Consider the following 27638-nt stretch of genomic DNA (forward strand, 5'->3'; position numbering starts at 1 on the left):
TTGTAATTTTAACATATAGTCTTAGAGAGAAAACCTGCTACATTTTGACATTAGTATGCCAAGGGATCTTTTATATGCACCATCCCACAGACAGGATAGCACATATCATGAACTTTGATATACCAGTCGTGGAGCACTGACTAAAACCAGAAATAGACCAATGGACCCACCGACGAGTATTGATCCTGGACCGACCATGCATCAGGAGAGCGCTTTACAACTGGGATACATCCCGCGCTACCTTCATATATAAAGTAATACAATACATGTACGTCGATCTCACCTTGGATACATCCCGCGCGCTACCTTCATATATAAAGTAATACAATACATGTACGTCGATCTCACCTTGGATACATCCCGCGCGCTATCTTCATATATAAAGTAATACAATACATGTACGGATCTCACCTTGGATACATCCCGCGCGCTACCTTCATATATAAAGTAATACAATACATGTACGTCGATCTCACCTTGGATACATCCCGCGCGCTACCTTCATATATAAAGTAATACAATACATGTACGTCGATCTCACCTTGGATACATCCCGCGCGCTACCTTCATATATAAAGTAATACAATACATGTACGTCGATCTCACCTTGGATACATTAAAGTAACAATATGTTGCACATCTCTAAAACGTCAATGTTTCAAATAAAAGAACATTTTAGTGATAAAATGTTATTTGATTAGACACTAGTTCAGATAATACAGAGACATGTTCAGAAGGGCTGGTTTTTGTGCCTAACACTAGATGAATATGGCCTGATAGAAGATAATGGCATCAGTCAAACTTTCTGCAAACACTCAGCGTCCTGTATGCAGCATCCACTGTGTATTTGAGAATTAGGCACTATAAACAAATGTTTTTTATTACCTGCTGCATCTTTAAAGTAAATAACAGCTGAATGTCTGTCCTCGTACAATGACAGTGAAGAAATGTCTCCACCTCCACTTTTGCGCCGGTTTCCAAAATACGACCGCACACTCTTCTCACTTATCTTCATCAGTCCTTCAACCAGTAATCCTATTGCTTCCTCACTATCATCAGATTCATCTAGTAAAATATACAAAACAAATCCCAACATATCAAATGAATCAATAGCATTAAAAGAGTTAAACTAATGATTATTACGCTGAAAGGAAAAGAAGAAATTATAATGTGACCATTGATTAGCATTCGTATTTCCAGGCTTCTGCTTCAAAAGGATATACATTTTTTCTATCCTGCAACCACTGCTTCTATTGACAGATTATGATGACCTATTAAAGCAAAATCATAAACGTATACTAGCAGATTATGACTTTTTTTTATCACTCATATGACATCACACACATAGCTGCATTACAAAATTGCTCATTTGACATCTAGGTCATCGTAAAATGTGGCTGAAATAACAGAAATAATAGCTTTCCCCTTAATTTTTATGGTCTGCAGGATAAAGATAATAATTAGTTAGTGACATCGGAAATCTGCTTTATCCTGTTCAGGCCAAATGAGAAATTTCCCATTTTTACCTTCACAGGATAAATCAGATATCCGACGTCACTAACTGGTTATTCTCTATATATCCACATACTTGTTACCATTGGTAAAAGTTTATAGACAACATATCAGGGATCACACAAGTGGGCGATGTGGATAAAATAATCACCCCTTTCATACTAAACTTCGACTAACTTTTCAATCCATGGCGAAGTTGTAAGTCACTTTCTTAAAAAAAAAAGTATGTATCACAATGATTCAGGCTTTTTTCCCCATCGGAAAATATCGGTACCGGTACATTTTGCCTCCATTTTGTCCAAAGATCATGTGACCACATTTTGCAATCGGCCAGTGGACTCGGTTATTAATAACACAAACATCAGAGCAAAACTTTTGTTAAATAATTTTACTACTTATGGCATGAGTCCATATAAAATATTTAGTTAAAGATGCTGTTTTATTACAAACTGAATATCGATGCATACATGTATAGTCCGTCCCGTCTTTCTACCAAAATGTTTTTTGTAAATATTTTCAGTTTGGATTGATGTAAAAAGAAAAGTAAAAGCGTTTTGGAAATAAAAACAAAAACATTATTTTTGTGTACAATTTAGAAAACAATTGTCTCTAAAATAAACAACTTGTAATAAATTTCAGAGAATGAAAAAAGGCGTTCCCTGTGGGAAGAACTATAGATGTTTAAAATTTTGTTCGTGACAATGGCTTGGTTATGTCTTTTTAAACTTGGCTTTGTTCAAGTGGAAGTGGTACCTAAAAAAAGGTTCCCAAAGATTTAAATCAGACTTCTTTTTAAATCAGACATCTCATTTCTCGGCACGAGTTTGACCCATTACCCCCCACCCCACCCCCATTTCAATGGTTAGAGTTAGGGTCAGGGTTCATCTTAGAGCCTTTTATATAGAGGGGTACGGGTCGAACTCTTTCCCATTTCTCCTTCACCAAACCTCACTTTTCCCTAATGTTCCTCACTTCTCCCTAATGTGTCTAGAGTGAGAAGTGACTTCTCCGTGTTTTTCTAGCTTAGCTTGAACCCTGCATATTAATCAAAGTCAACAGATAATCTGGAATTTTTCATACATTTTCAACAACCTCATAGCCACTCACCCGACATAGAATTTTCAGATTCAGATGCTCCTGTATCATACATAGCTTGCTCTTGTGCATGACCAGTAGCTTCATTCTCGTGTTCTTCAACTTGGTGCACATGCTCCGGCATATCATAGCTTTGCTGATCCCCCGGACAGTCCATTGGCTGTTGTGGTCCGTTTGGCTCTGAAACTCTGCCAGGACTTTGTACATCTGTGGTTGCTGTACCTGGGTATCCTGGTGATGTAGCATGTTGCTTTTGGAAACTCTGATCGAAACGTTCTGCTTGTCCTCCTGGAAAAGGATACTGCCCTGGATGTGGCTGCGGCATGTTTGGATAGCTGGGATATTGTCCTGCATTTGGTTGGTGCATTCTTGGCACTGTAGGTGCATACATGGGATATTGATACAGCCCTTGTGGCATGCCTGCTTGTGGATGAGGAGGATACTGTGGGTACATTGGTGGACTACGGTAAAAAGGATAGCGATTTTGTGGACTGTATTGAGGCATGGGTGAATTGTGTGCAGGATAATTCACAGGATAATCCATTGCCTGGCTTGGATCATTTTGATGTGTTCTGTTACCATACTGTGCATGTGGATACACTTGACCCACGTTATCTCTGCCCATCTGTTGTTGTCCTTGGAAATGAGGAACATGATCTTGTCCTCTGTTAGCTTCACCCAGCTGTTGTTCTTCTTGACCTTTCACAGAAGGCTTTTCTTCATCATCTGGTGGCTTGTCATCCATAATGAACTATAGTTCTGAAAAAAAAGAGCTAAATAATATTTTTTTTTTTTTATAACATTTAAAATGTAAAAAAAAAAACCTGATGACTTATCATCCATAATGAACTATAATGGCAACAAAAAGCAAAATAATATTTTTTCATCACATTTAAACAAATGTCTCCATTTGGAACTGTCCATAGCCAATTCAAAATATTGTAGAATCCATAGCCCAGGGGTACTTTTTTTTAAAAAGCACTTAACTGATCCACAACTGGTGTAACAAAGGCAATATCCTGTATGTAGGATGCTATAAAAGATATCTTGCTGCTAATCGGAATGAGTAGCTCATTGTGTGGGGGTAGTGGATTTCCTCTGTCATTATCTACTCCCAGTATATAGATATTGAGAAGACTGCAGTCGATGGAATAGAAGTTGGACTGCATTTAAAGTTCAAAGTGAACAATTAAAGACTGACAGACATGCAATTAAGTTATTTTCAATTTTTGTAAGTTGCTAGCTAGCTTAGAAATCGCAGAGGTGTACGTAGACAAAACAAGGAATTGTTACTTGTTTAACATGTAATGCTGATATTACAAAGCTAAATTTATTTTACTTAAACATATGGATACATTTTAAAATTAAATGTACTCAGCCACACAAGTTCTTAATCTTGTGAATTAATCACGTTTTTGGTTTTTAGGACTATCATGAGTTATTTTCAAAGTTTATTTACATTTTGCTTGGACCATCTTAACACATAATGCTAATAATGTTGCTTTAGTTATTATTTAATACAGTATGGTAATACTATATGTATAGACCAAATGCCTAGCTACATGTACCAACAGTAAAGTTTATTGTCATAATTCACTTAAGAAAAAAATCAGTCTGTAGCATCAGATTTAGGAAATCAATTATTTTAGTCATAGTATTTGTCAATCGTTTGATAGCACTATGCAGAAATGACATAATAAAATAGACATTTATTAGTCCCCTACCAGTCCAACTGGGGTGGGGGACTAATAAATGTTTGACATATCCAATAGCGGATGATCAATAAATCAATGTGCAATAGTGGTTTTGTTAAACAAAACAAACTTCAACTTGTTATGTACATTGGTTGTTGATAATGATAAAACAACATAGAGCGCGGTTCCAGAAGGCAAATGAATTCACAAATCTTTTAAAGAGCACCCACATTTTCAAATAAAGAGATTAGGAGATAGCTGAATTAAGAAAAACAACATTTCACAACTGATAGCAACTTACCACACCCCAGCTCTCCTGGACTTAAGCAGAGTGAACCTTAAATGGATGTGGATATGCAAATACAGTTTGGAATGTGTTATTGACCCAGTCAATCATATTTACATGCAAAGTTAAAGTTTGTTTTGTTTGACCACACTGCTAGAGCACATTGATTTATTAATCATCGGCTATTGGATGTCAAACATATGGTAATTCTGACATGTAGTCTTAGAGAGGAAACCCACTACATTTTTCCATTAGCAGCCAGAGATATTTGATATGCACCATCCCACAGACAGTATAGTATATATACCACAGCCTTTGATATACCAATCATGATGCACTGGCTGGAGTGAGAAATAGGCAAATGGGTCACTGACGGGGATCGATCCCAGACCAAGCGTGCATCAGGTGAATGCTTTACCACTGGGCTACATCCCGCCCCCATATTCACATGAAGACAGGAACATCCTGTGTAATTACCATTCTATGTACATGTACGTCCCATGTATAGTGCTTGTATCACACCCTAAATATCACAATAAGTTGGGGGGAGAAGCAAGGGACATTATATAATATACACCTTTTATTGTTTTATTTGCATATATAGAGGTTATTACCAGTGGTTTTCGATATCATCAATATCATATATTAGGAATAAAAATTGTATTATGCAAGGCTCTGGGGAGCATAATACATAAATTTTATTCCTAATATATAATATTGACGATACCAAAACACATGAGGGTAATAACCTCTTTATCATATAATCTTAAGCTTATAATACCATTATTACTAGATATTCAAATGACATAACAATATGTGATGCAGCGTCTTTTTGAATGGAAATGACGTGAAAACTTGGATGACGTCATTTTGGATATCCTTACATAAAAATAAACTAGTACTTAACATTTTTTGTTTTCTGAATGCTGAACAGCTTTCAGTGTAAGGTTGCTTTTGAAATGTTTTTGTTTCATGACTATGAATGCATACATCAATTAAGGAGTGTCATCCTAGTATAGCTAGTACGTTTGCTTAAATGGCAATAAACATAGTGCCGGCCATGACCTCATTTAATTTACATCTAATTTGCAAAGTTATCAAATTCTTAAAGTATGTGATCTGAAAAATATCACATACTTTGATTGCACTGGAAATGTAAAATATTATATGATAAATATAGTTGTTATACAATTTGACATATCGTCGCTGAATTAAGAAATTCTCATATCTGCATTTTTTTTATGAAGAAAAAAGGGTTTATTTGCTATCTTATAGTTCTTAAGAGCCATTTCTTACACTAAATCAGCTTTTAACAGAACACTTTTTAATTGTCATCTCCTGGAAAACATAAAAAATGCCAATACTACATGTAGGCTTTCTTTGTTTTCTTCGTTCAAGGTTTTCTTGTTTAGCGACATCACTAGAGTAGTTTCATTTATTAATCATTGGCTATTGGATGTCAAATGTTTGGCAATTCTTAGAGACGAAACCTGCAACATTTTTCCATTAGTAGCAAGGAATATTTTAAATACACCAACCCACAGGCAGGATAGCACATACTACTGACTTTGATAGACCAGTCTTGGTCGACTGGTTTATTCTCCAAAACGATCCCCCAAAACATTACAGGGCTAGTTGCAAATTTCAATAACAATTGGCGAATTTTGTTTTGATTTGGCAAAATAATTTTATGGAGTAATTGTTATTTTGATTTGAGACAAAATAACTGGGTTTTTGCAATTTTTGAAGTTTAATAGATCATTTGGCGAAATTTTCTGCTCACACAGAGCTAGCCCTGCATTATGTAATGCTCAGAGACACCCTCATGCATCCCAAACAAGCAGTGTGATAACGTATACGCATATTTATATATATACTATTATGATGTTATTATGGTTTTTCATTTGCGCCAAACTGATTGCCATGCAGCATAATAATGGTTGATAAAGCATTAAAGCTGTACCAGACCATGCAAAAAGGTTATGGAAGAGCTCACACAAAAATGTTGTGACATAGAGGCCTAGCTGCATATTAAAGGCCATGGTATGTGCTATCCTGTCAGTGGGATGGTGCATATAAAAGATCCCTTGCTGCATTAGGAAAAATCCAAAGTCAGAATTACCAAATGTTTGACATCCAATAGCAGAATGATCACTTAATCAATGTGCTCTAGTGCAGTGTTCGAATTAAGCACTTGTCCGTTTGTCTCGACAAGTGAATATCTATTCGAACAAGCAAAATGTGCCTTGGTGGTTGTCCAGTGGACAAATAGAAATTTTTAGCGCAGTTTTATTTTGATCAATCAAAAACATCATCCTGGTGCTTGAATAAAACAAATAATTTATTTGGACAAGTGAAAATATTGGCGGACAAGTAGATTTCTAGATGTATTAATTTGTCCAGTAGACTACTGAAAAAGTCTGCTTATTTCTATCACTGTAGTGGTGTCGTTAAAGGGAGGATCAACTCAAATAAGAGCCTTATGTGTTGGAAAGATGCATACCCGGACGACCAACACATACTGATACTTTAAGAAATGAAAAACACGTTATTTTAGAGTTAATAAAAAAACATGATTATTCTTGCTAACTGGGGGCAGCCATTTTGTTTCATCTTTGTGATGTTCGGTGGTATAGCTTGGGGCGAAGTGACATCAGCTCTCTCCAACGCCTCTATGCACAGTGTAAACAATTAAACGCTCTAATTTATGATAAGGTGCTTCACTTTCATCAACCTAACTTGTAAAACAACATAAATGACTTGATAGTATAATAAACTATTTAACTACCGTATATCTTCGCCTATAAGTCGAATTTTTTTCACTCATAAATTATTTTATAACTTGGGGGTCGACTTATAAGAGGGTAAAAAAAATTCTACAAAAAATATTACTGTTTTGGGGATTATTTTACAAGTTTTATTGTTGAAGTATGCCATGTATTTATACTCAAATATGTTAATTTGACACATTTATTTTTTATAACCTATTTTTTTTGGCATTAGAACGGTTTTGGTTATGCGAAAAGGCGTACGATCTCACTCACATGCCAAGACAACAGTCCACTTAGTTAAATTAACAGTCATCACTAATAGTAAAAATGTAAACAATACTAACTACCTGTTGCCTGAGTTTATTTTGAAATCTGGTCACTGGCATTAATGGTTGTTCAAACAATGTTTTGGCGGTGATTAACTTCATGAATATTACTGAGCTTTCCCTTAAAATAGACTGATCTCTGCAGTTCACTATCTAGAGCAATGGTCTCACTACACAGATGTCATCTGCCATTGAAACCCATGTTAAACTGCCCAACTTCAAGCGAAGATTGCCCATAGAACGGGTTCTCGTTGGCACTAACAACATACACCATTGCAAACATACATTATATAAGCATTTATTTTCACTCCAAAATTGAGAACATTTCCGTCTCAGTTTTTTGCTATACGACCGCATCTGGCTGTAGTACCGGTCCGAATAGGTGGTTCATTAACCGATTCACTCCGGCTGTCACTTGCGCTATATACCCATGTCCCAAAAGGTCGATGCACAATATTACAAAATAACATGGGCAAAATACAGCCAGAAGGCTTACCATTAAGCATACATATTGTTTTAATTCTTCACCATTTGCTAGAAGTGAATATGTGACCCATAACATGTGTCCCAATTAGGAACTATAGTGGACCGTGATGAATGAACTGTCACCCGGAAGTGATCTGTGTAGTGAGACCTTAAAGTCTAGTGACCGATTTTGTCAAACTTGGTATGAAGTCAGTTTGATAATTTGGGTCATTTACACCATGAAAAGCTATACTAGAGCCATGTAACTTATGAACTCTAACCAATACACCAAAAGATAGATGCACCATACCATCCAATAAAACTTCATATCACATTGTTACTCCTCGGTCATCCACACAATAGATGGTCATCAAACAAACAGCCACTATATGGTAATGTATGACCTTGTTGGTAGTTCTGATATGGGGAACATACAAAGAAGCTAATTATCTAGTGAGTTCATTAAAAATATTAGTTTCCATCAATTGTTGCTAGGGGCAACAATTGTTTCATAATGAAGTGTTGAAATCCTGTTTTTTTCTGTATATTTCAGCATGAAGATCCACATATTATTAATGGCAGATACAAATTCCACTTTCATAGTAGAATACTATGTTATATATTCACAATACCATCAAAACTGTGTGTCATTATGACTGTACATTCGAAAAAATTCATTATGCACAAAATCACAGAAATTAGGGTGAATTTGGATATTGACCTTGTGACCTTGAATTTTGACCTTTTACAATGAGAAACTCAGTGTTAGACACTCAGATCAATTTATTTATTACATTAAGTATACTAGAATATACATTTTGACACACACACCCTAAAAAATAAAAAGAAAATAAAAAGAAAAATAATAAAATAAATAAAATTAACATGTTTGCAATATTTACCCAAATAGGGCCCCCATACACTTGGCTGAAATCCACATCGATGTAATTACCTTTTATAAGGATGCTACACTAGTACATTTTCATTTTGGCTTGCTAAACTTATATATTTTGGGATAAACAGTAATTTCATGTTTTACATTATGGTCTCACTACACAGATGTCATCTGCCATTGAAACCCATGTTAAACTGCCCAACTTCAAGCGAAGATTGCCCATAGAACGGGTTCTCGTTGGCACTAACAACATACACCATTGCAAACATACATTATATAAGCATTTATTTTCACTCCAAAATTGAGAACATTTCCGTCTCAGTTTTTTGCTATACGACCGCATCTGGCTGTAGTACCGGTCCGAATAGGTGGTTCATTAACCGATTCACTCCGGCTGTCACTTGCGCTATATACCCATGTCCCAAAAGGTCGATGCACAATATTACAAAATAACATGGGCAAAATACAGCCAGAAGGCTTACCATTAAGCATACATATTGTTTTAATTCTTCACCATTTGCTAGAAGTGAATATGTGACCCATAACATGTGTCCCAATTAGGAACTATAGTGGACCGTGATGAATGAACTGTCACCCGGAAGTGATCTGTGTAGTGAGACCAATAGGGACACACATCATTTGGTACAAAAACCAGTGTACTTTCCAGAGTTATCCTCCTTACATGTATTAATATGGCGGCAAAACGTGATACTTTCAGTTTTATCGTAGTGATCTGTTGTCAGTGTTTATAAATAAAGTTGTTGTCTGTGCACAAAACCATCTGTACAGTACTATACAGTAACAGTCAAACAGCTTTCACTCTCTACTAAGGAAATATTTCGTTTTGATGCTATGTAATAATGATAGTTTGATTGGAATAGTTTGATTATATTGCGATGTACAAAACATGAAAACCGAAGTTTGTAAAATAATTTTCTTTTGTTCAAATATTATTGTTCTCATGTGCTGAAAATAAGAAATATTTCAATATTTATAAGTAGTTTTTCATGGGTCGACTTATAAACGGGTCAATAAAAAAATAAGTTTTCAGGGCTTGAAATTAGGGACTCGACTTATAGCCGAGATCGACTTACAGGCGAAGATATACGGTAAATATATTTCAATTTGCATCAATAGAAAGAAATGGAGTTACAGTATTTTACTCTTTTAAAAATCCAAAGCAAAAAATGCATATCATTAGGCCTATTGCATGGTAGGGTACAACATGTACATTCGAGCAAAAACAACCACTCAAGACACCCAAATGATAATTTTCTTTTCTTTGGGACTACGTAATCAATGGTCAGTTTTGTGATTTTAGATGGGAAAGTCTACTTAATCAAGGGTTTTACAGAATTACTTACAGTAATAAAGACAGACGGCTGATAATGTCTATTAAGATTGGAGGGGTGTCTGCATGGTTATCACACATAACCCTGTGATCTTAATAAAAGAGGCACGTCTTTTTAGTGTGTCTAGACATAGTGTCTGGGGACCATCTAAATATACACCTGCCAATTAGGAACCACAGGTACAGGCCACAGAAAGAAAAGACTCAATTAACCAAGAAAACACTGATTATCATTTCAGTACGTGGGTTAATTTATGTACAAAACATAAGACAGTTATTTCAACTTTGACAATGGTGGTTTATTTTTTATTGAAATATAATATATACTTGGTGCTGGCTTATCCGGATGGACATTATTACAGAACACTGCGATGCATCCACAAAAATCAGGTACATGTATGTTTCGTTTCTTCAGTTCGAAGACTACCTGTAGTTCCTGACATGACAGGTTAGGTATTACGTAACCGCCAGCTCGCCAGAGGGCGTATTTACTGGGATGGTACAAAATGGCTGTGCCAGTTATATATAATAGCCGTCACATTTAAGCATTTTATTAATTAACTATACAATTATACTTGTTGATATTAAGCAATAATGTTCATTATATATCCTTGACTATGCATACCAGGCCAAATGCCTTAATTGTCCCCTCCTTTAAACAAAACAAACTTCTTTTTTAAGAGGCCTACATGTAGCTATCCCGGTTCAAGAGGAAAAAAACAATAATTTGAGTAAAAATAAATGTTACGTAACATTGTTCAGTATACACACCCCACACCCTGTAATGATGCATAATGTTTGGACCTAGCTACAGCCCCTGAATGGCCCAGCCCTTTAGGAAGTGCTTACAGTATCAAAATAAGATGTGGGTGGGAGATATATATCTTTTACAATTTTATTTTTCGTATACATATATGAATATTTATCATATAAACTGTTCAATATTGATCTATAATCCAGGCAAACATATCCCCCTGTAGTATCTAGCCACAAACAACTAATCTGCCTACTGGTACAACACAGTAAGTTTTGGACTTTGTTGCAGAGGTCGAACTTTAATCGTTGTGGGGCATGTCAAGTGTTACCTTCAGATTAATAACAAAAATTAGACTGAGCTGGAGGCTTCAAAGGCAACTTACTTTCTGTCAAGGTTTCCTCAGATAAAAATTATTTCACCAGGGCTAGCTCTGGCACACTTGCAAATTTTAGAAATAAATAGTGAATTTTATTTTAATTTGGCAAAATAATTTCATGTTAAAATTTATATTTTGGTAGACTAGATTTTTTAAAGTTTAATAGATTACCAGTATTTGGCGAATTGTTCTGCTCACCCAGAGCTAGCCCTGTTTCATCCTATGGGACAGGGAGGGGGTATGGTGGAAAACCAGTCAGGGCACACCACCATTTTTTTTGCCATCTACAATGTCAGATTTAGGGGCATAACGGCAAGTAAGGGGCCATTCAAATATTACGTAACACTCGTGGGGTGGGTGGGTGCATGTCCAAACTTTATGTAGTGTTACAGGGTGTGGGTGGGTGTATTGAACAGCATTACATAATACACTTTTTTAATTACTAATTAAAAATACAGGGGACAATATTTCAAAATTTTAGGAAACCAGAAGTCAGTTCACGTGAGTTTTACTTAGGTAACCGATTGTTCAGATATATGCGAATATAGTTCTTGTAACCGATGAGTCAGGCCTACCTATCTAATCCTAAAACACTATAACTATGGTTCTGTGCTACATTGGTGGTTCAAATTGATTTTCTCTTTCATTACTGATATATGGTACTTTTAATTTTAGAATGTAATTGTTCACCACAAAACCGATTGGCAGTTCTCATGATTTTAAAGTTGTGTAATTGACATGCGAACTGAACAACGATTCTCGTGAAATATTGTGCCCTAAAAAATATATATATATACCGTATATTGCCGTGTATTAGCTGACTCCTTGGATAAGCCGACCTCTTAGTTTGACCCTAAATATCTAGTACAAAATCATCGGCCTTGTGTATAAGCTAAAGTCATCTTTTGTCCAGTTGTATGTTGTATCGATTTCAATAATACTGTCAACAAATAGACTTGTGCTTTTCTTGTTCATTATATTTGTTTTTCCTTTAATTATTACAAAAACGGTAATCGCGATCGCAATCAATGCCGCAATGCCAACATCTACCAAGCCATGAAAAATAATTATGAACTGATAAAGCATAACAAAAAAATAAAAATATCAAGCTGTAACAACATATATCACTGCACACAAGTGATGATGATAACTAGTTTAACGTGCCCATATACCACTAGGGTTTCGAACACGCCCATCCCGAGTCCGACCTCCGATAAGATCGGTGGCCTGACTCGGGATGGAGGGGGGGGGGGGGGGGGGGGGGGGGGGGCGGCGGTGAAAATGGGCAGAATTTTGAAAATAGCAATTAGTAAAAAAGATACATATCTGATAACATTCTCACAGTTATTGGATCTTTCTTATTAACTGGTTTAGATAACCGTCTTTTTCCTGCCTCCAATATATTTTATACTAGCTTAGAATCAGTAGGTGACTGAAAATCATACAAATTATGCGCCCATTTAATACTATAAAAAGCATTAATAACTGTTAGCAGTTTGAATCAAAGAAGCTAAATAGAGTGCCACATGAAAAGGATCAGCTGGCAAAATGTTCCCATCCCGTAAATCATTACTCAAGGCCCATTTTTTCCACCTAATAAAACCACCATAATATGATTTACAAGTATTTTTAGCCCTTGAACTATTAAGTAACTCCGGGAGTAAGTCCACCTTGTCCACCAATACTTCTGGTAGCTCGTCTATTTGCTCTGCATAACTCTGAAAAAAACAAATGTAAAAACACAAATTTACATATAACAGATGTATATTATATAAACATTCAATACAAATTAAATTTAAACATCAAATTACTTAACATCTCATCCATATCCACCATTAATTGTTACTATATTACAACACATCTAAAACTGCCACTTTCAATTCAATTCAGCAATTCTATAGGCAGCCACGCCTAAAAACTGTCAAAATAACCCAGCAATTCTAAAGGCAGCTACGCCTAATACCTGTCGAACCAGACCAGCAATTCTAAAGGCAGCCACACCCAATACCTGTTAAACCAGACCAGCAATTCTAAAGGCAGCCACGCCCAATACCTGTTAAACCAGACCAGCAATTCTAAAGGCAGCCACACCTAAAAACTGTCATACCAGACAAGCAATTCTAAAGGCAGCCACGCCTAAAAACTGTCATACCAGACCAGCAATTCTAAAGGCAGCCACGCCTAAAAACTGTCATACCAGACAAGCAATTCTAAAGGCAGCCACACCTAAAATCTGTCATACCAGATAAGCAATTCTAAGGGCAGCCACGCCTAAAAACTGTCATACCAGACAAGCAATTCTAAAGGCAGCCACGCCTAAAAACTGTCATACCAGACCAGCAATTCTAAAGGCAGCTACGCCTAATACCTGTCGAACCAGACCAGCAATTCTAAAGGCAGCCACGCCTAAGAACTATCAAAACAAAACTAGCAATTCTAAAGGCAGCCACGCCCAATACCTGTTAAACCAGACAAGCAATTCTAAAGGCAGCCACGCCTAAAAACTGTCATACCAGACAAGCAATTCTAAAGGCAGCCACACCTAAAATCTGTCATACCAGATAAGCAATTCTAAGGGCAGCCACGCCTAAAAACTGTCATACCAGACAAGCAATTCTAAAGGCAGCCACGCCTAAAAACTGTCATACCAGACCAGCAATTCTAAAGGCAGCCACGCCTAAAAACTGTCATACCAGACAAGCAATTCTAAAGGCAGCCACACCTAAAAACTGTCATACCAGACAAGCAATTCTAAAGGCAGCCACGCCTAAAAACTGTCATACCAGACAAGCAATTCTAAAGGCAGCCACGCCTAAAAACTGTCATACAGACAAGCAATTCTAAAGGCAGCCACGCCTAAAAACTGTCATACCAGACAAGCAATTCTAAAGGCAGCCACGCCTAAAAACTGTCATACCAGACAAGCAATTCTAAAGGCAGCCACGCCTAAAAACTGTCATACCAGACCAGCAATTCTAAAGGCAGCCACGCCTAAAAACTGTCATACCAGACAAGCAATTCTAAAGGCAGCCACGCCTAAAATCTGTCATACCAGATAAGCAATTCTAAGGGCAGCCACGCCTAAAAACTGTCATACCAGACAAGCAATTCTAAAGGCAGCCACGCCTAAAAACTGTCATACCAGACCAGCAATTTTAAAGGCAGCCACGCCTAAAAACTGTCATACCAGACAAGCAATTCTAAAGGCAGCCACACCTAAAAACTGTCATACCAGACAAGCAATTCTAAGGGCAGCCACGCCTAAAAACTGTACCAGACAAGCAATTCTAAAGGCAGCCACGCCTAAAAACTGTCATACAGACAAGCAATTCTAAAGGCAGCCACGCCTAAAAACTGTCATACCAGACAAGCAATTCTAAAGGCAGCCACACCTAAAAACTGTCATACCAGACAAGCAATTCTAAGGGCAGCCACGCCTAAAAACTGTCATACCAGACAAGCAATTCTAAAGGCAGCCACGCCTAAAAACTGTCATACCAGACAAGCAATTCTAAAGGCAGCCACGCCTAAAAACTGTCATACCAGACAAGCAATTCTAAGGGCAGCCACACCTAAAAACTGTCATACCAGACAAGCAATTCTAAGGGCAGCCACGCCTAAAAACTGTCATACCAGACAAGCAATTCTAAGGGCAGCCACACCTAAAAACTGTCATACCAGACAAGCAATTCTAAGGGCAGCCACACCTAAAAACTGTCATACCAGACAAGCAATTCTAAGGGCAGCCACACCTAAAAACTGTCATACCAGACAATCAATTATAAAGGCAGCCACGCCTAAAACTCAAAAACAGATCATCAATTCTAAAGGCAGCCACGCCTAAAACTCAAAAACAGATCATCAATTCTAAAGGCAGCCACGCCTGGATATAATTTTCAAAACTACAGACAATCATACCAATCAACACTTAAATAGTAAAATCCAACATTCTGAATTTCAAATCTTCATTCCCAAAAATACCAACGCCATTTTTGCATGGAACATAAAAAACTTTTTCAGTTGGCAAATCAAACCAATCTACCACATTTCTGATAAATCTTTCACCATTTAACCAAATTAAAGGCCAAAAATTAGCTGATTTCCACACAGGAATCACTAACACACCTTTAGCTTTACAAACTTCCATTTTCTTCAAAACTCGAGAAATTAAAACAATAGGCGGTACAAAGAGACCAAATTGGGTATTCCAATTATATACAAACCCATCTATACCAGCACAATTTTCATTCCAAAACCTGTAATAAAACACAGGCAATTTTGCATTATGATTAGAAGCAAACCAATCAACTTCCAGTTTCCCCCAAGCATTCTGTAGTAATTCTACAATGCAAAATGAAATACCCCAGTCATCACTATCAATGATGTGGGACAGATAATCTGCCTTTTCATTTTCACTTCTAGGTATCCATTCCATTTCTAATGAAATTTTATTCGCAAAACAAAATTCAAACACTGCCATCGCAATATCTTGCAAATCTTCTTTCATTGAACCTTTAGTAACAATACTGCAAACACTCATGTTATCTGTAAACCACTTTACTCTGTGGCAGCTCAACACATTTCTAAACGAAAATAAAACTCTTTGCAAAGCACTCAATTCTCTCCAAGTAGACGATTTCAAACTTTCTTCCATGTCCCACATACCATGTGAGATTTCATTATTCATCTCGACACAATACCCAGCAAATCCACTGCTGCTAGCATCGCTATACACAACTTTAGAACAAAATTGTGAAGAAAACATTTTCCTTTTATTAATTAAAATCAAATTCCGTTCCCAAAACTCTAATTGAACAATACTATTTTCTGACAATTTCACATAAGAATTCCAAGTAGGAGCAAACAAAATATCTATACTAAGATATTTTGTCATGATCTGTGTGATATTACCAACAACAACATTCATAGAAATGATCTGTCCAACCACACTAGCGATCTGTTTTACATGAATCCGTCTATTCTTTTTCACTGATAATATTTTTTCAATACAGTCAATTACTTTAGTAATACGTGTTTTTGATATACACATAAAACCACTTGAAGCATCTAAAATAACTCCAAGAAACTGAATTTCTTGCACAGGTGTCCACAGAGACTTTTCAGATTAGGGTATAAAACCAGATTGTAACAAATCATTCTTAATACATTCTGACATTAAATTTGTAGAACAATCATCTTTTCCACACCCAAACCCATCATCTAAATACATCAAAATCCTCATTCCTTCGCCCCTCCATTTAGCGATTAAAGCTAATTAGCTCCACTATATAAAATGGTAAATTTGCGACTGTAAAACCACCGATATACGTCCGCAAATCGGAAAACACAGTAGGGTTATCCCTATTCTAATTAAACTGTTTGCTGGTTGATTTTAAATAGGAAATTGTCATATTTTTAGTAAGAATAAGCATATAAACGTCACCAGCTGGTGACATCATTAGGCAGCCCATTAACAGACAATGGGTGGTCGGACAGTTAGCGGCTCGAACATAGATGTGTAATTTGACATATTTAATCAGGTCTCGTGATTAGATAACGACTAATAAAGAATAATATGTTAATTTCTGACATAAAAACCTCTCAGTATTTAACAACTTCTGTACGTAATATGAACGCTACAGAAATTGTCTTTATGACGTCATTACAAAACAACCCTGTTCTTTGCTTAACCTATGACGTATTTCTGCCAGAAAATTTGCGACCGGTCTATCGGTGATTTTACCACCTGAAATTTTTAGTGGAGATCCAATCAGATTCGTTCTTACAAATGTGTTGAATTAGAATTAAATAAGAATCCTTTTTACCATAACATTGAATAACAATTGTCAAATAGTAGCTCTACTAGATAATTATGGCACATCCACAGGGCTCGAACTTAACGGCGGCAACGACAGCAACTGCTGTCGGTGAGATATAAACTGCCGTCGGTCAGGGGTGTCACCGATGGCACTTTTGTGCCGCCGGATAAAAACTACTGCCGTCGGTCAAGCTCCTCACCGATGGCAAAATGTATAAACTTGTACGAACATTATCTGCTAGTATTTAACACAGGCATTTGGGACCTGGTTGTAGTTAATGGTTGTTTAGTTAGTACCACTCGATAGAACGAACCATGCGCTTACCATGTAGCCTATTGTTGTATAATATACGTTATACATTCTCACTGCGTTTTGCTGCCTTACTTTCGTATTATGCTGCTCCCCCACCCCCATTTCATGTTCGGTCGCCCCGCTTTATTTGTCAGCGCTCCTTTATTTTTTCCGCATCCCCCTATAAAATTTACAGCACACAGTTCCACTATTTCAAAATGAAGACTTTTTTCCATACTGACAAACATCAATCAGTCTGCACACTGGACATCAAAGAAAACAAGCCGCTGTGTGTACAGAAACGCAACTGACGAAAAACTTCAGTAACTTAAGACAGTTACCATAACGTAATTTAACAGTATTTTTAACAGCCTTATTTGTGTCTCATATCAGTATTTATTTGTAATGAGCAATAAAAACTTCTTCTTTTTTTCATTTCGGCAATCTCCGACTGATAAAACGCCAGTTATATGGCGCCAAATTGTCACGTTATCAGAGAGGTCATCCTGTCTTTTATGTCCACCGACTTTCGTTTGATACTTTGTTCTCATTTGCAGATTTAATTTGTTGTAACTGATGATTTTTACTTACTGCCATGTGTTTATTTAGCTATTACTAATAAAACATTAAACACTTTTAATTTTGTTAGGGATATCGCCGCTGATAAAAACAACGGAAGTGGTAGTGTTTATCATTTTAATAATAAAAAAATTGGTGCCAAATAATATGTACACCACCTTTACAAAAACGAAACTACTTTTATTAGCTTGCGATATGATATCAATGGAATCAATTTCTTTTGGGAGGGTCCTGATGTTTTTAAGGGCGAGGGGTACTGGTCGCACAGCCACCTCCTTTAATTTTCACCCAACAAGAACAAATTCCATGTGATATTCACATAAAACATAGGCAACTTAGTCTCCACTTGGCAAGATGATTGGGTCAGTCTGGTTGCGAACAAGCTTCATTCTGTCAAGCCAGTCTTGGGAGAGTGGCAGTCATCCTACAGGTCATGCAGGAAGGATGAAGTAGTCTTGTGTCGTTCCGCATAGAACATACATATTTAACGCATTCATTTACTTTAAAGAAGGGCTCCTCCTCTGTGAAAATTGTCAGTGTACACTGCCTGCTGCACATTTTGGTGGGATGTAATCATCTGATGCCGACGAGAAATGATATATTTGGTAAAAGAAATGTTTTAGAATCTTTTAAATTCCACCCAAAATTAATCTGAAAGTTTTTTAAAACACTTTGATTTCTATACAAAGTTTTAAATTATGCCTTGAAGGGACATTCCTGAGTTTGCTGTAATTTTTAAGATGTTATTAATTAATAAAATGTTTCTACGATTAAACTTCCATATTAAATATATTATCTTGTTTAGAATATTAGTGGCTGTATATTAAACATGTTTTAATATTTGTACTAGGTTAATTTTATTTTATTTCCTAAAAAATATTTTTTCGTACATACGAAATTATTAAAGACAAAATCCAGTCTATACTATAGGCTTCTTACAAATATTAAGACAACCAGAAACACATTTAATATACAGACACTGATTTACATAATTATATAAATTTTATTTCTATATACCGTATATCTTCGCCTATAAGTCGAATTTTTTTCACCCAAAAATTATTTTATAACTTGGGGGGTCGACTTATAAGAGGGTAAAAAAAATTCACCAAAAAATATTACTGTTTTGGGGATTATTTTACAAGTTTTACTGTTAAAGTATGCCATGTATTTATACTCAAATATGTTAATTTGACACATTTATTTTTTATAACCTATTTTTTTTGGCATTAGAACGGTTTTGGTTATGCGAAAAGGCGTACGATCTCACTCACATGCCAAGACAACAGTCCACTTAGTTAAATTAACAGTCATCACTAATAGTAAAAATGTAAACAATACTAACTACCTGTTGCCTGAGTTTATTTTGAAATCTGGTCACTGGCATTAATGGTTGTTCAAACAATGTTTTGGCGGTGATTAACTTCATGAATATTACTGAGCTTTCCCTTAAAATAGACTGATCTCTGCAGTTCACTATCTAGAGCAATAGGGACACACATCATTTGGTACAAAAACCAGTGTACTTTCCAGAGTTATCCTCCTTACATGTATTAATATGGCGGCAAAACGTGATACTTTCAGTTATATCGTAGTGATCTGTTGTCAGTGTTTATAAATAAAGTTGTTGTCTGTGCACAAAACCATCTGTACAATACTATACAGTAACAGTCAAACAGCTTTCACTCTCTACTAAGGGAATATTTCGTTTTGATGCTATGTAATAATGATTGTTTGATTGGAATAGTCTGATTATATTGCGATGTACAAAACGTGAAAACCGAAGTTTGTAAAATAATTTTCTTTTGTTCAAATATTATTGTTCTCATGTGCTGAAAATAAGAAATATTTCAATATTTATAAGTAGTTTTTCATGGGTCGACTTATAAACGGGTCAATGAAAAAATAAGTTTTCAGGGCTTGAAATTAGGGACTCGACTTATAGCCGAGATCGACTTACAGGCGAAGATATACGGTACTTACCTTTTCTGACACCCAATAGCTGATGTGTATTTTTTTTGCTGGGGTGTCATTAAACATTCATTCAGTTGTCTCAGAAACATCAGGTTCCGTTAAATGTGAGCTTATGCAACTATAGTCCATGATTTCATTTATAATAATATATTTCCCTTAGATTGACACCCAATAGCCAATATATATTTCGTGCTTGGGGTGTTGTTAAACATTCATTAATTCCATTTATAACAAATTCTTGTTTATTTAACTTTATTGACATAATTTGAAGAAATATGACTAATGTACACACAGAAAAACAACCTTTCAGTCAAATTTATTTGCTGCAAAAGTCAGTTTTAAACAATTGCCGTCGGTAGACTAAACATTGCCGTCGGTGCGCCCACGGCTATTTTTAGAAACAAATGTTGTGGGTGATAAATTCTTAAGTTCGAGCCCTGCATCCAGTTCTTTCCAATAAGCCGATGACTTCCAGAGTTTAAAAGCTTGATCGATCCCCATCAGTGGACCCATTAATTGGGCTATTTCTCATTCCAGCCAGTGCTCTACAACTGGTGTAACAAAGGCTGTGGTATGTACTATCCTGTCTGTGGTATGGTGCATATAAAAGATCCCTTGCTGCTAATTGAAAAGAGTAGGCCATGAAGTGGCTACAGCAGGTTTCCTCTCTCAATATCTGTTTGGTCGTGAGCCATATAACCGTAAATAAAATGTGTTGAGTGTGTCGTTAAATAAAACATTTTCTTCCTTCATATTGTGTATAACAACACATATTGGAGTAACACCATCAGTATTCAACCAGTGTATTTTTATACTCCTTTTAACTAAGCAGTCCATAGATTTTGAACAATCACAGTACCGTATATCTTCGCCTATAAGTCGAATTTTTTTCACCCAAAAATTATTTTATAACTTGGGGGGTCGACTTATAAGAGGGTAAAAAAATTTCACCAAAAAATATTAGTTTTGGGGATTATTTTACAAGTTTTATTGTTGAAGTATGCCATGTATTTATACTCAAATATGTTAATTTGACACATTTATTTTTTATAACCTGTTTTTTTTGGCATTAGAACGGTTTTGGTTATGCGAAAAGGCGTAGGATCTCACTCACATGCCAAGACAACAGTCCACTTAGTTAAATTAACAGTCATCACTAATAGTAAAAATGTAAACAATACTAACTACCTGTTGCCTGAGTTTATTTTGAAATCTGGTCACTGGCATTAATGGTTGTTCAAACAATGTTTTGGCGGTGATTAACTTCATGAATATTACTGAGCTTTCCCTTAAAATAGACTGATCTCTGCAGTTCACTATCTAAAGCAATAGGGACACACATCATTTGGTACAAAAACCAGTGTACTTTCCAGAGTTATCCTCCTTACATGTATTAATATGGCGGCAAAACGTGACACTTTCAGTTTTATCGTAGTGATCTGTTGTCAGTGTTTATAAATAAAGTTGTTGTCTGTGCACAAAACCATCTGTACAGTACTATACAGTAACAGTCAAACAGCTTTCACTCTCTACTAAGGGAATATTTCGTTTTGATGCTATGTAATAATGATAGTTTGATTGGAATAGTCTGATTATATTGCGATATACAAAACGTGAAAACCGAAGTTTGTAAAATAATTTTCTTTTGTTCAAATATTATTGTTCTCATGTGCTGAAAATAAGCAATATTTCAATATTTATAAGTAGTTTTTCATGGGTCGACTTATAAACGGGTCAATAAAAAAATACGTTTTCAGGGCTTGAAATTAGGGACTCGACTTATAGCCGAGATCGACTTACAGGCGACGATATACAGTAGGTCTAGAATAAACAATTTTTCTTCCGAAAGCCCTATATAGCAGACGATAAACATAATCGTTTGACGCCATATACATGTAACTGTAAATAAAATGTGTTGAGTGCGCCGTTAAATAAAACATTTCCTTCCTTCCAGAGTTAAAAAATATATGCAGTGTCTTCAATACATTTTGAAATCTATTTTTAGAAAGACCCGGCCCAAAGCCACAGAAGCTGAATCTGGCGATGTCAAAATATAGAGCATGTTCTATGTCTTCTGCTGCCAGAGTTACAGTGTAATTCGGGCCAGCAAAGATGCGGTGTGTTTTGTCCCATTCAATTCACTTTCAGTGTTTTTCTTTTTCAACTGGTACCATACTCGCCAGACCCTAAAGTCGATGGTCACCCAACAGACTATCAGGGCTAGCTCTGACACTCGCCAAATTAGCCAATTGCGAATTTTGAAAGCAGTTGGCGAATTTTATTTTAATTTGGCGAAATAATTCCATGTACTAATTGACTTTTTTTTTTTTTAAATAACTGTTGAATTCTGCAATTTTTTAAGTTTAATACACAATTTGGCTATCTCTGTAAAATTCTTAGTCGCCCTCAGCCAATAATGCTAATTTTCAACCCTGTTATTCGCATTAATAATATGACACATTTATTGCTATGTTTTGTCCAGCAATAGTTCAGCAAGCTGACCAGCTAGTCATATGCTATTAAAACAAACAAAGATTAAAATTCTTATACATCATAGGTTGGATACTAAGATTTCAAAATCTGGTATCCCACCTGAGAATTTAGTATCCCTCTTAAATGAAATTCATAAATAACATCGTACGCCGCAATCGAAATCGTGGAATTTGTGAAACTGGCAATCAAACAGAATATGCAGAAAGATTTGCTGCATCTATTTTTGCGTAATAATGACATAAATTAATATTTAGCAGTAATCTATAAGTGTTTCTGACATTACTAATGATAAACCTACCTGTATCAATTTCATGCATATATGGAATCAATATCTCAAATAAAATTTGAAGGGAGGAAACATCCAACAAAAACAATAGCAACTTAGCGGTTCCCAGTCTATTGCTACCTCGCTATTGCTCCAGTGTAGCATCAGACTGGGTATGAGCTGGGGGGAGATATTGTTACAGCATAGCGTTAAGACTGGATACGAGCTCGAAAATACTGTTACTTAAGTTCAGTAAATGACCGACGTTCACTGTTTCAGCGAAAAATGAAAACGCAGGATTACAAAACCCAACAACAATGTTACATTACATTAGTATCCTGGTGGGATACTGGGTTATTGAAATCTGGTATCCAAAATTAAATTCTGGTATCCCCGGGATATCGGGATACCATTAATCTCGAACACTGCAGACTAATTGTCCAATATAGTCCAGCAAAAGCCGACACGATTCATCGCGCATGAATGGGTTTTAGCACGCTAATCCTGAGGTCAGGTCAGGTCATAGGGCTTTACATGCACATTCAGAGCAAGCTGTTGAAGCGTACAAGAGCCGGCCTCGGCCGACTCCTCCGTCCAGGACAGGACAGGTGGGGGGGGGGGGGGGGGGGCTGGCAGGTGCAAGTGAGTACCAGCAGCCCGACCATGGTCGGTAGCAGGTGGGGGGGGGGGGGGGGGGGTGGTTAATGGTGCTATGGAATTTTGAATGGAGCAAGAATTATGGCAAACGAGAAAAGGTGCGTAAGTTTGATTGAGGAACTTGGGCGCAATTTTGAACGGTCGGTCAAAAAGAAAGTTCTGGAGCTAATATAGGTTTTGACATTAGTGAATCGAGAGTAGCTCGTTAATTAGACCTCTATGATGCTGTGGTGTCCTGAGGTCGACAATTACTTTGTTTTTATACTGTTCAAGTTCTCGGCATATCTTAAGAAGATACAGTTGTAATAGTACATGTATGCTAATGTTTAGCCAGATTAAGGCAAGTTCTATACACGTTAGTAAATGATTGCTGCAAAAATATGCTTTGAGCTGATCTCACGAAAAACACTATCGACTAGACAGGTTAATTGATGTGTACACTGATACATAAAAATTACTGAGTTGATCTCATTGAAGATGCCTGCAACTAGGATTTAACCGAAAAGTACCCAGACGGGTGTTATTAGGAAAGTAATATTTTATATGGAGGCCATATATAGTACATTTTAGTCTGCCCACTATCACTCACATTAATTTAGGGACACGTTAATTTCAGGATCTACAGTATTCATAAATGCTCTGTCATGGTAACAATGTTTAATATAAAGTAGGTATGTAGTAATATATATATATATATATATCTAGATGTAAACACACAATAATGATTTTAAATAGCAGTTAAAATACGTATCTGCACTTTTCCAAATGGCAAAACATTACGTTAAAATTATATTACACCCATAGCATGACTGGTTTATAAATGGGGGTGGGGGGTGGGGGAGTCTCCAAGCATTACATAATATTTGGGGGGATGAATGGTCTAGCATTATGGAACATTACAGGGGGAAGGGAGGGTGTCCAATTTTGTAAAAAAAATCAGCATTACATAATATTTGAATGGCTCCTAAGATGGACAGCCAGGGTATAGTGTTGTGGTAAAATTCAAAGCCTGCTGTTGGTTTGATAATCTTAGAAAGAAAACACCACCATTGGTCTCTCTGGATACATCAAATCACTTGTTCACATTTCATGTGCAAATTAAGTGTTTAGTTGCACATTAATTTTGTTTCTCTTTTGTTTTGTTTTTAACCACAACATTCATGGTTTCAGTTATAAATTATATGCTTCCTAAATTTTTTCAACAAAAACGACAGCTCAGCATGTTGCATCGTAGGAATTAATCTATGTTGGGCATATTTCTTCATTTCTGAATGGTGCTGTTGTCCTAAATTGCTCAAATGTTACCCACCCCTCTAGCTATACTATGTAAACAGAACTTTGGCTAGAGCCTCTAGTAGAAAAAAAAGAAAAACATTTGTCTTGTTTTACAACACCACTGGAGCACATTGATTAATTAATCATTGTCTATTGGATGTCAAACATTTGGTAATTCTGACACTGTAGTCACCAGAGGAAACCTGCTACATTTTTCCTAATGCAGTAAGGGATCTTTTATATGCACCATCCCACAGATAGGATAGTACATACCACAGCCTTTGATATACCAGTTGTGATGCACTGGTTGGAACGAGAAATAGCCCATTGAGCCCACCTATGGGGATCGATCCCAAACCGACTGTGCATCAAGTGAGTGCTTTACCACTGGGCTACCTCCCTCCCCTTCTCTAGTTGAGGTCACTGGGCTATTTATTAAAGTGCTAAATACTGGTTACACAAAGTTATTGAAGTTAACAAAATTTATATATACTCTTCAAAAAAAGAAACGCAAAAGGGTACAAATGGGTTATAACTCCGATTTTATGTTTCCTACCGGTTCATGCTTTGTGAATATAAGGTCATTGCATGTCCCAAACACATTCCCACGGTTACATTCGATAAAACGCAGCTACTGTACAATAAAGTTCCAAAATGTGAATATTCGCAAAAACGCAGCCACGTGCAAACCATGTCACCACTGCACGTGCGTTGTCTGCTTGTGCAACATGAACACCGACAGTATAAAAGTGCAGGGTGTTCGCTTGCCTGGCCTCTGTATCTGGCCGACAGTTGACAATCCAGGACATGCCACGTCTCAGTGAACCGCAGAGAAACAATGCCATCGGCCGACTAGACGCAGGCGAATCCAGAACGGCCGTTGCCAGGGCATTCCATGTGTCCCCAAGCACCATCTCCAGACTGTGGGACCGTTACCAGCAACATGGATCAACACGTGACCTCCCTAGATCCGGTCGACCACGGGTCACTACCCCCGGGCAGGACCGCTACATCCGGGTACGCCACCTTCGGGAACGATTGACTACTGCCACCTCCACAGCCGCAGCAATACCAGGTTTGCGCAGGATATCCGACCAGACCGTACGGAACCGCCTACGTGAGGTAGGAATTCGTGCCAGACGTCCAGTTCGAGGTGTCATCTTAACACCACAACACCGTCGACTCCGACTGCAGTGGTGCCAGATTCATCGACAATGGCCTCAACTGCGATGGAGACAGGTGTGGTTCAGTGACGAGTCCCGATTTCTGCTCCGACGTCATGATGGAAGATGTCGCGTGTATAGGCGTCGTGGTGAACGTTATGCGGCAAACTGCATGCAGGAAGTGGACAGATTCGGCGGGGGTAGTGTCATGGTGTGGGCAGCCATCTCACACACTGGCAGAACTGACCTGGTCCACGTGCAGGGCAACCTGAATGCACAGGGCTACATTGACCAGATCCTCCGGCCACACATCGTTCCAGTTATGGCCAACGCCAACGCAGTGTTCCAACATGACAACGCCAGGCCTCACACAGCACGTCTCACAATGGCTTTCCTACAGAACAACAACATTAATGTCCTTCCTTGGCCATCGATATCACCGGATTTGAACCCAATTGAGCATCTATGGGACGAGTTGGACCGACGCCTCCGACAGCGACAACCACAGCCCCAGACCCTGCCCGAGCTGGCAGCAGCCTTGCAGGCCGAGTGGGCCACCATCCCCCGGGACGTCATCCGTACTCTGGTTGCTTCAATGGGCAGGCGGTGCCAGGCAGTTTCAACACACGCGGAGGACACACCCGGTATTGACTCCAGATGACCTTGACCTTGGTGGTGCGTCCTATCACTTACTCACAATGGACTAGAGTGAATTGTGAACAATCCTGCAACATTTGGTAATTATCGGACTCACCATTCAATAATTAAATCAATTCTCCAAATGTTACGACAATGTGGTTTTGCATTTCTTCTTTTGAAGAGTATATTAAATGACAGCAAAAGTAATCTGTACTGGGATAATTTTTTAGTTTTTTTAACATTTATCAAACAGAAAATGTACCTATATATACCTATCTGTGTTGAGGGCCTGTGTTACACAAAGAGCCGCCATTTTGTTTTCTAGTAGCGAGTGAATTTTTAATGAGTTTATTTATTAAAATTGTGATGTGGCAATATTTACAACAGTCGATATTAAAAACGTAATTCTACACTGGTAGTGTTGGTCTGTTCTTCTTTCTTCTTTTTTTTATTTCTCCCGATGAACTGGCGAATCTAGCAATTCATACTTTAAAAAAATTTCAATTGTGGTCACTGATCCAAACACGAGTACATTCAACATTGGAAAAAATAACCAAATTTTGTTTATTAGCAATCTAAAATTTAATAGCCATCATTAAAAATCATCTCACCTTTAGTATTACCGCTTCCTTTTCTCCCAGACGAATGTCAATTCTGGTCTTAAAAGTTGCAAAATTCAAGTAAAGGAAACCGAAAGTAAGAAGGAAAAACACCATTTACTTCCTTGATTTGGCATTACTTTATAGACAATGCGATTCGTTGAAATTTACCCACGTGATTTCCTAGAAACTCCACTGGTTTTATACTACTTATTCCGTAGCAAATTGTAATCCCTGGAACAGTCTATCTGATGCTGAACATTTTCAATGTAGAGTTATTGCCCCTGGACTCTGGTATGACGATGTCTCACGTTGTGTGTTGCCGTACAAGATTACAAATATCATATTATTATTAT

At 37.1% G+C, this 27638-nt stretch overlaps 1 protein-coding gene across 2 annotated transcripts; it reads right to left on the minus strand.

Moving 5' to 3' along the window:
• Nucleotides 1–425: 425 nt before the first annotated feature.
• LOC121382598 (trithorax group protein osa-like) lies at nt 426–27453 on the minus strand. Of its 2 annotated transcripts, none has more exons than XM_041512115.1 (4): nt 27295–27453; nt 13199–13246; nt 2620–3366; nt 426–1065 (listed from the first exon to the last, which is right to left on the minus strand). In XM_041512115.1, the coding sequence occupies exons 3-4, from the start codon at nt 3350–3352 to the stop codon at nt 797–799; spliced, it is 1002 nt and encodes a 333-aa protein (XP_041368049.1). In that variant the 5' UTR covers nt 3353–3366; nt 13199–13246; nt 27295–27453; the 3' UTR covers nt 426–796. The 2 variants fall into 2 exon arrangements, with proteins under 2 accessions (XP_041368049.1, XP_041368047.1); XM_041512113.1 differs by having other exon boundaries at nt 13150–13246.
• Between the last annotated feature and the right edge of the window lie 185 nt (nt 27454–27638).

This window comes from Gigantopelta aegis, chromosome 10 (genome assembly GCF_016097555.1).
Source record: "Gigantopelta aegis isolate Gae_Host chromosome 10, Gae_host_genome, whole genome shotgun sequence".
In the NCBI taxonomy this organism is placed as follows: domain Eukaryota; kingdom Metazoa; phylum Mollusca; class Gastropoda; order Neomphalida; family Peltospiridae; genus Gigantopelta; species Gigantopelta aegis.

Excerpts from the sequence above, each read along its gene's own strand:
- LOC121382598 (XM_041512115.1), bottom strand. The coding sequence starts at position 3,352 with ATGGATGACAAGCCACCAGATGATGAAGAAAAGCCTTCTGTGAAAGGT. Across the intron at positions 1,066-2,619 it reads ATCTGAAAATTCTATGTCGG|ATGAATCTGATGATAGTGAG; the intron begins GTGAGTGGCTAT and ends ATATTTTACTAG.